At 43.0% G+C, this 12,403-nt stretch overlaps 1 protein-coding gene and 1 non-coding gene across 2 annotated transcripts in view; one reads left to right on the top strand and one right to left on the bottom strand.

The window, feature by feature from the left end:
* The window catches only part of PRSS12 (serine protease 12), a 32,069-nt gene extending 25,766 nt beyond the window's left edge, over nt 1-6,303 (top strand). Inside the window, exons 12-13 of the mRNA XM_068153932.1 lie at nt 1,937-2,217; nt 3,669-6,303. Of these exons, the coding sequence (XP_068010033.1) occupies nt 1,937-2,217; nt 3,669-3,976 (589 nt within the window). The 3' untranslated portion in view covers nt 3,977-6,303. The remainder of the gene's footprint in view (nt 1-1,936; nt 2,218-3,668) is intronic.
* A 3,927-nt stretch (nt 6,304-10,230) lies between these two features.
* Nucleotides 10,231-10,359, bottom strand: LOC137449034 (small nucleolar RNA SNORA24). The gene has a single exon (XR_010989305.1). It is a non-coding gene; the product is annotated as a small nucleolar RNA SNORA24 (small nucleolar RNA).
* Nucleotides 10,360-12,403: the final 2,044 nt, after the last annotated feature.

Raw genomic sequence — 12,403 nt, 5'->3', positions numbered from 1 at the left:
CCACAGATAGACAAGAGAAAGGCCAGTATACCGTTTCTCATATCCTGGAAATTGGACCACTGCTTAAGTAACAAAAGTGGGCTCATCTCCACCATGGACAAAAGTTAAATACAATTTTTGCACAACTCCAGTAGTATGTCAGCATTATTCATTTCTGTAATTTCACAAACTATCATTTAAGACCAAATAATGTTTGTTTTTCCTTTTATAACCCACCTATTAGTAAGTGCTGTCCGGAGTGGTTCTGACAGCTATAGAGGTCTATACATTAAAAAAAACCCAACTTTGGATAATTAGAAATGAAGCATAGAAAAGGAAACTATAATGGCCATGATGTCATTTTAGAAAACACTGTATTACTCAACCAGTGCACTGTTCTAGTAATATAGCTCTTACTGAAATGTTTCTTTAGGCATTCCTGAATGCCCATGTGTACTTCAATAAGGGCTTGGTAGTTGTATTTTGATAACTAGAGACCATGAGGACAGAAGAACCAAATACCTAGTAAGATACTAGGAAGTAGAAAGCAGAATTAAAATTCTTGACACCCCTAAGCTAGATTTTTTTACCTTTTTAAATGTACTGATCCTGTATTACAGTATTTCCACATCTGGCAAGTACCAGGTACTACAGAGGAAGAAATGTAATTGTCTACTGATGAAAAAAAGTTTAAGAAAGCCTTATGTGTGTGAATGTGCACAGAAATACCTAAGTCTGTGCAATGACTACTTATTAAGCTTTTCACTAGAAGCCTTGTAGCTATTAAAGTTTCATATTTCTGCATGAAAAACAGCACTTCTCATTCTATTAAGTGTTTAAAATCAGGACTTTTAATTAACATACATTTTCCTGAATCTCTTCATTATTTTGCTAAAAAAATCACCATCATCCATAACACACCAACCCAGGAGGAACCTATTTAAAGGAACCGTTCCTCTTGTCAAAATCAAGGATGTAGCAAGTTTTCTACTGTATTATCTGATCTATGGCTGACAGGAAAGCACTCCTTCTCACTACTCCTCACTTCAGGTGAAAAGATGTTTGGTAAGAGCCTGCAACTAACTGTCCTTGTAAGCCTAGAGGTGATGTTTTGCTGATAGAACATCTGATGGAGATGTGCAGAATTTGACATGGAAAGCTTTGCAGGTTACCAGGCACACAACCCACAATTAGAACAAATATTCAGTGGTACAGCTATATATTGTTCAGAAGAAATCTGTAATGTTCCTGCTTAGTCTGCTGGTCCTCTAAGCTTTGGTAGGCTATGGAGATCAGAACATTGCTAGAGGGTATAAAAAGAACAATCATAGGTTAGAAGGTGACAGGACACAGTAGGGTATTTTCTGCACATGTATTATGAATTTCCTGTTGAAAGCTGCGAGGAAAAGGGATAAGTCAAAGGAAAAATATTTGGGTTAGCTTAGCCAGGTTTGAAAATAAGTGTACCCAACACTACTCTCTTGTTTGCATTTTCCTGAGAAGGTTTGTGTCCTGTAATCCAAAAATCTCCAAAGGCATGCACTGAAATTTGTTATTTCAGCCACAGTAATGATCTCCAAGATATTTACCACTTAGTCCATGACACGGAAGAAACTGGGGCCATACTGCCTGCAAAGCAAGTCTATGATTTACAGGCCTCCTGTCACTTTGACAACAGGTGCCTGTGATGCATATATGCTTTGCTTTCCTTATAATTTCAGTTAACATAAAAATGTGTTTATTAAGTTATCTAAGCCTCTAGCACTTCTCAACCAACTTACAAAGCAAACTTCTTATTATTTTAGCAATTATTTGGAACATCACAATGTTAGTACTCAGGTTTTTATTTTGATGTCAGTTTGTCTCATTCTTACTAAATAGCCTGATCAAATCTGTCTGCAGGCTTAGGATCTGATTTTGCATAAGCCAGCCCTCTTTGTGTTCACCTCAATCTTAGGTATGGCAACAACACTCGGAACTATGCTGTGCGAGTTGGAGACTACCACACACTGGTACCAGAAGAATATGAGGAAGAAATTGGAGTCCAACAGATTGTGATGCATAAAGAGTATAGGCCTGACAGCACTGACTATGATATTGCACTGGTGAGGCTCCAGGGGCCAGAGGAACAGTGTGCCAGGTTCAGTACCCATGTCTTACCTGCTTGTTTGCCATTAAGGAGAGAAAGACCACAGAAAACTGCTCCAAACTGTTATATCACTGGATGGGGTGACACAGGTAAAATTTTTCAATGATTTCCAGCCACCACTCTCATTAACTTAGGCTGCTTATTTAAAAACAAAACCTCACCACCTCCTCAAACAACTCCAGTATTAAATATAAGAAAATGCTCAAAATGGACCATTTGTACTCTTCTTATATAGAGGAATGTTTTCTTTACTGATCCTTAACCAGGAATGACAACACTTTATTTGCTGAATTTAGTTTGCATTTGAAAAGTGGTGATTAACCATGTCACTCTAAACCACAGTAAAATGGCTTCTTTAAGCCTGACAAACATGAATGAAAAGCTTATTTGTTGCCAGGCACACCCTGCACAGCAACTTATCACCGCCTCAAAACACAACTAACAGTTCTAACACACTGAAGGTTTCTAAGGTAGGTATGATGCATATTTTGAAAGATTATGTCAATTACACTACTTCAACAGAAAAATGGATGGAAAATACACACACAATAGACTTCCAAAGAACATCTTCAGTCTCCCTTGTTACTGATGACATTTTTCCATCAGCAGTTAGATCTAAGTAAGAGAACATCTTGTCAGAATTTACAGGAGTCACAGAGCAATCTGCAATCCAGACATCTGGAGCAAACTATTTAGTCACCTTTTAGGTCAGTATAAGATTTTTCCTCTTCAAAGGCCTTTGTCCTTTAAACGTTTTATAAATTAATAACTGTGTTTTACTTTCATGTTTTTATGGTGCTGAATACACAGCAAGACAGCAACCACACTTGAGCCTTTGTTCCCCTGACTCATTCCAACTGGCAAGGAGACAAGGAGGCAAGGCCAAGTATCAGCTCTTCGTCTGTGTGCACAGATGTCTGGGTCACTGTAAAGGAGATAGGACTTGTATGGTAGGGATTTTGCTGAAACAGTTCCTAATTCATTACCTGGCTTTGTCCATCATTTTACACAGTTCACTGAAAGTTCTGCAGTACTGTTTACTCTGGACATCTATTTAAGGAAACATTAGCCACTGCAATAATTGACTTTAATTACAGTAAGAAATTACATCATCTCAGTACTTCAGCTGAAATTTCAAACCTACTGTATGAATCACAATTACAAGTATTACTATTTTACTTTAAGCAACTCTCAGCACTGGCTTTAATTTTCCATGTTTCCAACTGAAAAAGATGTGCAAGCAACTGAAAAAAGCCAAATGATTGAAGTCTTGACATTTTACAAGCAGAGCACTGCTTATTCAATCCCATTAGTTCTCTGGTATACAGAAATTACCAGGATTTAAAAGCCAACCCTCTATTTCATATTCACATTATGTAGGACTTCATGTTATCTTTGATCCACAGTATATTTTTTTCAGTATTTAAGCTTGTTTTTATTTAATGACTCACAGGACTGAAAGCAAAAATTGAATGAAATAGTATTTATGTTTCCAAGACCAGTCATCATAACAAGACAGTAATTTGGGTCCTCTTTTCAGGAAGGGCTTATTCAAGAACACTACAACAGGCTGCCATTCCCTTACTTCCCAAGAGAATATGTGAAGAGCGTTACAAAAGAAGATTCACAGGAAGAATGCTCTGTGCTGGAAACATCCAGGAACAGAAACGTGTTGATAGCTGTCAAGGAGACAGTGGTGGACCACTGATGTGTGAACGTCCAGGGGAAAGCTGGGTTGTATATGGTGTGACCTCCTGGGGCTATGGCTGTGGTGTGAAAGATTCTCCAGGTGTCTATACTAAAGTATCCTCTTTTGTACCCTGGATAAAAAGTGTGACCAAACTATGAACATCCATGACAAAACCCAAACTTTGTCAGGAAAGTTTGAGTCAGGACAACTGGATCAGCACAGACAGTGCACAGCTGGGGTCCACAGTGGGTGGAAACACACATTTTCCTGATTCCTGTGTTTTTCTTTTTGTTAAATCCAAGCTGTATACATACAACCTTTCCAGTTAAGGATTACTATCCAGATAAAATCTCTCTGCATTAAGGAAGTTTATGTACAAGTTATCGTGCATCCAAGATAAGAGGAAAAGTGATAGCCAGCTTAGAGTAACATTGGAGCAGGACAGCTGGAGAGCTCACTGTCAGGTTCACTGCCCACAGGAAGGCTGTAGTAGCTCCAAGCTATTTATGTTCTGAGCTTCTCTAGAATTACAGATCTCAAAATTAATCTTCAGTCTAGTTAATCAGTTCCTGACTGTTGTCTTATTCCTCTGATCTCACACTCAGCCCTCTATTTTTGACCTGCTTCACTGCCTGAGATCATTTGTAGTAAGCAATTCCAAGTATGTACTTAAATGTTAAGACAGAAAATAATTGTCAATAATCAGCTTCCCAGTGATTCTGATAAATGTTCTCAAAGCTTAGTGGGCATAAAGTACATTCCCAAGTAAAAACAGCTAGCACAGTAGTTAGGTTCCCCATAAAACTGCTGCACAGCTGGAAGAGCTAGATCAGAGCTCTTATTTAATTTCCTCTAAATAAATATTTGTCTTCTTTCTGAAATTCAGATCTTTTAGTACCTACAACATTTTGAAGAGCATTTACTTTTCTTATTTCCCAGTAGCTGTCAGTACAGCATCAGACTAACAAACATCCCAATCTTGTTGCTGATTTTGGAGGACTTTATTCAAGTAACACTAAGCCTCTGTCAATCCTACAGGAGAGGTTTAAGCACGTACACTGCAAATACTGGAGATGCTGAGCCAAAATCTGTCTACAAAGGTCTATAAAGTCTTAAACTGGTTCAGACTGGTCTTACAGGAAAGGTGACAGATAGTTTTCAATGACTTCTGAGGTATTGACACATCTTGATTCCATTTAATTCCTTCAGAGATACTGTTCCCCACACTATGGAAACCCTACTGGTTTATTACAGAATTGCACTAATAAACAGTTACTCTTGGTGTACAGGACAAATATAAGCCAATTTATTATACTCTTACAAAGGGCCACACCACTGAACTTAGCACACAGAACCCAAAGAGTAATCACCTTCCTAGTGCAATACTAACAGCTATCATGCTTGAAAGTATCTGGAACTAACTGCAGTCAAGAGGGAGACTACAAAGTTCAGCGATACTTCTGCCTTCCCTGTCCAAGGTCATTCTGCCTGCATGTTCTATTTACATGAACAAACATGCTTCGTACAAACACAAAACAAAAGCTCTGTGGGCCATGAAACACTCCATGTGGCAAGTGTGGCAGATGTGTCACCTCATAGTAACTGTGCAAACTGTGACCACCAGTGACTGTTTCCTTATCCCCAGATACCCTGGCTGTGACAGTGTTGCGGGCCTTTTGTGAACAGTGGGATGCATGTATTCCTGTTGTGAGCGGGCATTCATTTCTGTGCGGTTCTGTGTCTCTCTGGTGGTGTAACAAAGAGGCAAGACAGCTCCATTTGCATACAGAAGTGGTGATGATATTACACAGAGCACACACAATTGAAGACTTGGCCCTTCATTTCTTTCCAACCTCAAATTAGGTTTTCAAGGGTCATGACTAGTTAATACTTGTTGGAACTGGTGCTAAACAAGTACATGTGGTGCTTTTAATATATTTTCATTCTCTGTAATTCCACACTATTTGAAATAGCGTGAAATACTTTAAAACATGTCAAAAAATCATAGTACTGTGACTACATAGCGTTAGATCTATGTGACACACTTGGCTAGTGAACTTTAAAACCATTTTTGTTTTTACTCATACATAACCCCTTGAATTAAAGTGTAAGTAAACCTGTCAAAATGTATCTGTGTACCATCAAGACCCATGATTTTGACTTGTGGCAAGTAGACTATATAGTGCAATACATCTATTGTGTACAGGGGAAATCATATTCAGAAACTGCACCACAGAAAGAGGTGAGGGTGTGTGGGGTGGGGTGTGTGAAAATCAGGTCTGCATACTAAATGCAGTAGTAGTGCAGTAGCTCATTAGTTTAATAGGATGCTTTCTTAGATTTTAAAATGTTGCACTATGTGTTTAAGCAGAGAGCATGCCTTTTCAGTTTCAAACACAGAATGTTGTCTTTATGTTATGCCATTCTGATTTTTGTTCAATGAGCCTGATGATGTAAAAGTACCTAATAAAAACTGCCACACTGACTACAGCTTGTATATATTACTCCTGTGGATGATATACAAGCAGATGCTGCAGGAACATCCACAGGGTAAAACTTCATGTGAGCTTTCTCAAGTAAAAAAGTATGCTCCTGAAAGTATTTTCTAAGTATATGAACTCTGGGTTATTTTCTCAGACACTGGATGGAACGGGGTGCAGAAAACCAAGGAACATCTACAAAGGGAAGAGCTAAGATACAACAGGAAGAGACTTGAAGATAGAAAAAATTCTTTGGGAACTGGGAATCAAATTTTAAGAATGAAAACCAAGCCATCCTAAGCCACATCTTGTAAGAATCTCTCTATTGTACTCAAGTAACAAGGCAGATTTCACTATGCTGTATGAGAGCAGATGCTGATAGAAAGCTTCATAGGAAAGGCCACATAACTTGAGCACTCAACTAAGAGATACCCACAGAAAACATTACATTCATACTTTTACATTTGACCATAATCTTATTTCTTCCTTCTCTTTATGCAAATCCAGTTTCATCTTTCCAGGTTCTAAATATTTGATGAAGAACTGAAGCACTCACAAACCTGAGTTGCAGGCCAGATGAAGCCACTATGCCAATCTATTCAGGTCCAATTATCAGTGACCTCACCACCTGGCTGACACTAGCAGAACAGCTACTTTGTTGACCAAGGTAAAGTTTCATATAAAAGGATTCTCCCTTATAGGAAGCAGACAAAAAAACAGTCGATCTTCAAAGGGCAATCAGGTCAAATGACAATACAGTTGTTACACACTGAAATTGTTAAAAGAGATTTAAAAGGCAGCTGCTGATTCAAAAGGTTAAAATTCAAAGGAATTGGGTTAACAAATGAAATTTTATCAGTGCTGAAAAGCCTTAATTTTTCAGTATCAATTCAGTAACCACAACAGAAAAAAACTTCTCTCCAGACCTTTACATCCTAGTCTGTGTTGTTTTAATACATTGCAGAAACTGATCCTCAAGCCTGCTGCAGCTTCTTCCTACTTGCTTGCCTACCCCTGCTTTTCATGAGGTCAAAACGAATCACAAATTAATTTGAAAACCTGAGCAAGCCACTTTGGGGTGTCTGCGGGACAGCAACCACACCCAGTGGCAGCATTCCCTTGTCCGAAATGCAGTAGCTCCCCTGGCTACTGCCCAGCATTTCCTTGCACAAGATCGGCAAGTAACCACCCTAGTACAAGAGATGTGGGTTTTTCTCTGTAGAGGCACAAGGTTGCTACTGTCCACTCTTACAGAAAAGGAAAATCCCAGTACACACAACTGCTGGCTACCAGGCTTGGCAGCCACAAACCTGGAACCCCAAGCAGTGAAGATGCCATAGGATCAGGTTGTACACAGCTGTTTGAAGAGTAATCACACACCACCAATTAAACAGGTGTAGTACCACTTATTATAGCTCCACAGAATATACCTTCAGCTATACCTTGGACATGGCAGGAAGTGTACATGCTGAAGAAACCCCACACAAATGAGAACATTTCCTATGACAGCTCCCTAATCTCCCTACCAATCTTTTCCATAGTGTGACTAACACGATCATTGGAAATAACTTCCTTAGAGATAGTTTGTGTTGTCATTACATGTCCACAATTCCACCCCCATCCACTTCAGACAGGAATGCCCCCTCATCTGCCAAGTTGTGACACAACCTTAGAGGAAGGATTCATAGGAAGCTCTTCAGTGAAACTGAAGGGAAACTGACACCAGTAGACGATTATGTAGCTTTTGTCAGAGAAAAGAATGGGGCAAAACCAGAGGTAAGAGAAGAAAATTATCACCATTCTAGGTTCCAGTGGTGCCCCAGGTGGCTGATGTCTTCTGGGGGGTGGTGGTGGTACCTTTTACTCCCGAATACCCCTCCATTCCCTGCCCAGTAGCTTAAATCTGAGAGATCTTGTCCTTTCAAAAGCCTTGGAGCACGGCCATCCAACAGTGATTATGTTATTGTACCTCTAATTGCTCCTGCAGAGCCAAGCTTTGGCCTTCTGAATGACCATCTGTTGTTGCTGTGCTCTAAGGCAGCTGTAAACACCGCACAGGCAATCCACCTTGCCTTTGCTTATCTTAAGCTTCCACCCGTTTGTTATCACCATGTGATTTATCTTGGTTATCAGTAGTCTTGTAAGGAAGAAGCAACACTGGCAGTCAAAGTTGATGTCTCTTTATTGGCTCATGAATACATTTGAGTACTTTATATAGGCATAATTACAACTGTAGCTTTCACATGCACTCCCTAAACTTACCTTTGGTTTGTGCAGTACAGTATGTACCTTGTAGCAACCACACACACCTGACAGCAGAAAAAGCCACCACTCAAGGTGCATGTTCTCAGACTTAGTAATACTGCAGTATGCTCAGTTATGATACACATTGAGTGCAGCACAGCCACTAATCTATCAACAGCATTATTGCAATTGCTTGCGGCTTGGCAACAGCCCAAAGACAGGAGCAGACGATCTCGGAAAGCAGCGCAGAATAAACGAGTCCTCCTAATTGTGTTTGTATAGAAACAGTCAAGGCTTGTTTTAGGCATCAAGAGTGACATTCCAGCCCCTTTGTGAGGGGACCGGATGGCAGAGTATCTCCTTTGGGATCCAAGTTCAGATTTTGTTAAGAAACAAAAATAAAGGCAGCTCATTTCTCTCAATTCTAAAGCAAAATTAAGATCTAGCCTAAAGCTAGCTTTTGCTAGCTCTGCTTGCTAAGCGTTTCAGTATTACTGCTCACCAATCCCAGAAGATTAGACAGATGCACCCTACCCTAAGCAAAAACTAGATGTTCTAGTCACAGTTACTCCTAGTTGCACTTGTGGAACTTAACCCTATCTTCTTCTTTGGAGGGTGGGTGTAGGGAGGACAGAGCCAGGCTCTTCTCAGTGATGTCCAATGATAGGACAAGGGGCAGTGGGTACACGCCAGAGCGCAGAAGGTTCCATGTGAACTTTTTTCACTGTGAGAGTGATAGAGCACTGGAACAGGCTGCCCAGAGAGGTTGTGGAGTCTGCTTCTCTGGAGACATTCACAACCTGCCTGGAGGTATTCCTGTGACCTACTCTAGGGGATCCTGTTCTGGCAGGGAGGTTGAACTGGATGATCTTTTGAGGTCCCTTCCAACCACTAACACTCTGTGTGATTCTTCTGTCACCACAACTCAACAGTGTTTTTCCCCTGTAAAAACGAGTTTAAGGCAGTTTAATATTGCTACTGGAAACACATGCAAAGACAGCAAACACTGAACAGTACAATGCTCTCCTACAAGCTGTAAACTACTCTGAAACAAAGCTGTTAGTATCAACCTGACATCTCCCTCTACTCCTGCAGCTGCAGATAACTCTTCATACTGGCTTCACGAAATCAGAGAAACGCTTATTGAAAACGACATTCAACCTGCACAGAAGAAATCTGTAGATTTGGATGTTTCCAGTTTGGCTGGGGAAAAGTTCTGGCAACAGGCATTTCATCATTGATTCCAGGGTATCTAATACATCTGCATCCAAGTCCAGCTGCTCCTACTCACACTAACTTACACAGTTCTATTTTTATGTCAATAAGAACCAAACGTAGAAAGTACATCTTAAAAACATAACACCAAGGCTACGCCTCAATCTCTACAGAAAAGTCTCAGTAGTTTAGCTGCTGCATAGAAATTACCAAATCGCTGTTATTGCCGCCCCAAACCCTCCTTCCAGGAGCTGGCTACAGAGCACATACCTAGTCACACTGCATCTCCATGCTTCACCTTCTCTGCTCCTACGGGAGAAAAAAAACCAAACCGTTAACAGTTTTACAGACTCAGCTCTAACTGCTCATTGAGGAAAAGGTCAGGAAACAGTAAACCAGTCAAACCAGTCCACCAAAAAATCACAAAGGGGGAAGCTGGCCAAGCCCACACACAACACCCCACGGCCAACTCGGCGTGTTACTTGCTACAGTCAACGACTAATACCCACAAGAGGGTAAAAGTTTTGCCAATTAGCAAGGCACTGTTCTTCCATGCCTAGGAAGGGAGACGGCCACAGGGCAGCTCCCATGGAGTCATGGATTACCTCCTCCCACCCCACCACGTGGCGGCCGCCATCTTCCCTCCCTCACCGCAACCCTGGCCAGGCCGCGTCCCGGCCACCGTCTCACAAACCCCTCACAATCCGAACCCGCACCCGCCGGCCACCTTGCCACAGGGCCCACCTGCTTCTCGTTTCATTCCATGCCGTCCCTCTGCCGCGACCTCTCCGCTCGGGGGGAAGCACGCCTGTGGGCAAGATCGCACCGCGCTGCCTCACGGCCGCGCCAACACCCACTCTGTTACCTCACCCGCCAGCCCCCCAGCCTCCTCGCCCCACGCGCCCACCGGTCTCCCTTCGCGCCCAAAGCCGCCCTCAGGCCGCGCACCACGCGCCCCTCTCCGCGTGCCCAAAGCCGCCCTCAGGCCGCGCACCACGCGCCCCTCTCCGCCCGCCCAAAGCCGCCCTCAGGCCGCGCACCACGCGCCCCTCTCCGCCCGCCCAAAGCCGCCCTCAGGCCGCGCACCACGCGGCCCCCTCCGCGTGCCCAAAGCCGCCCTCAGGCCGCGCACCACGCGCCCCTCTCCGCCCGCCCAAAGCCGCCCTCAGGCCGCGCACCACGCGCCCCTCTCCGCCCGCCCAAAGCCGCCCTCAGGCCGCACACCACGCGGCCCGCTCCGCGTGCCCAAAGCCGCCCGCAGCGCGCGCGCCTCTCTTCGCGTGCCCCGCCTGGAACTAGCCGCTAGCCGCGCGGAGGCTCCACCCACGCGGCGGGACAGCCGCCGGGGCGGGCCCGAGGGTGGGCCCAGAGCAGCACCGCCCTGCGGTGTGTCGGGAAGGGCAAAGGGGATCCACGCCCTGTGTTTTGCTCTGCTGATGCCACTGGGTGGCATCCCAGCAGAAACAGGATCGATGCGCCCATGGAAAAGCGGCTGCAATCAGTCCCCAAAGCAGCTCCCTTCAGCTCGACGAGACATTGGAACAGCTTCCATTCGCAGCTGGAGATCCATGTAACTAGGTCTCTATGTGTGTCTGCTTGGTCAAGCCTTAAGTTGCTAGCCCTGCTCGATAAGCAGAAATATTGCTCACAAACGGTGCCAGTTCTAGAAGATTAGACAGCTGCACTCTACCCTAAGTAAAAACACACATGTTCTAGTCATAATTACTCCTAGAATTCACTTGTGGAACTTAGCCTCATCTTCTTATGTGGAGGGCAAGTTTTGGGAGGCTGGTGCTAGGCTCTTCTCAGAGATGTCCAATGTTAGGACAAGCTGGAGCATATCAGGTTCCAAGTTCACTTAAGGAAAAACTTCACTGTGAGGGTGATGGGAGCACTGGAACAGGCTGCCTGGAGAGCCTGTAGAGTCTCCTTCTCTGGAGACATTCAAAACCTGCCTGGATGCATTCCTGTGTGACCTGCTCTGGCAGGGAAGTTGGACCAGATGATCTTTCAGCATCCCTTCCAACCTCTAACATTCTGTGCTTCTATGACTATTATTAGAAGCTTAGCCTTCTAAATGACAAGTCACATCATTTTTCAGTAATGAACAGAATATTTTTTTAACCTAGGTTTCCTGTTTTCCACACCTCTAGGCAGGTATTAAGCAGCTTTTGCCCAGCTCCAGAGTACACTTCTCTTTTTTTATTCTGTTCTGAATTCCCCTTTGGACATTTATACTGTCTTTAGAGGTTTCTCCTAAGAAAGGTTTTCTCCTGTCTGTGTAGGCTGATACATTGGCACAACTACTGAATCCCCCAGGCAAGTAATTTGAATAAAGTCTGCTTGTTATCTTAAAAATAGCAAACTCTGGATTGTTTCTACAGCACATTAGCAATTGCTGGCAGAAAAAAAGAAAAGGAAAGTAAGCAGGAAGCAAAAGCAGTAAAATGAGCAGCTGCATCCAGCAGTAATAGTCACTCACAGAGAGAGTAAGCAATGTTTTTAATTTCTGAAAACATTTCACGCTGCTCCCACACTCCTGGACTGTGTTGTAGCTCAGTGTAAAGTCGCAATAGCTGCTAACTAACTTGGACAGGGACAGCTGTTGTGAACATAAAAATCACTGCCACGCAGCACTACATTTTC

This window comes from Melanerpes formicivorus, unplaced genomic scaffold (assembly GCF_026170545.1).
Source record: "Melanerpes formicivorus ecotype bairdi unplaced genomic scaffold, bMelFor1.0.p_v2 SCAF_27, whole genome shotgun sequence".
Taxonomy (NCBI): domain Eukaryota; kingdom Metazoa; phylum Chordata; class Aves; order Piciformes; family Picidae; genus Melanerpes; species Melanerpes formicivorus.
The sequence above is the reverse complement of the archived record's forward strand: the minus strand, read 5'-3'. Positions and strand labels throughout refer to the sequence as shown.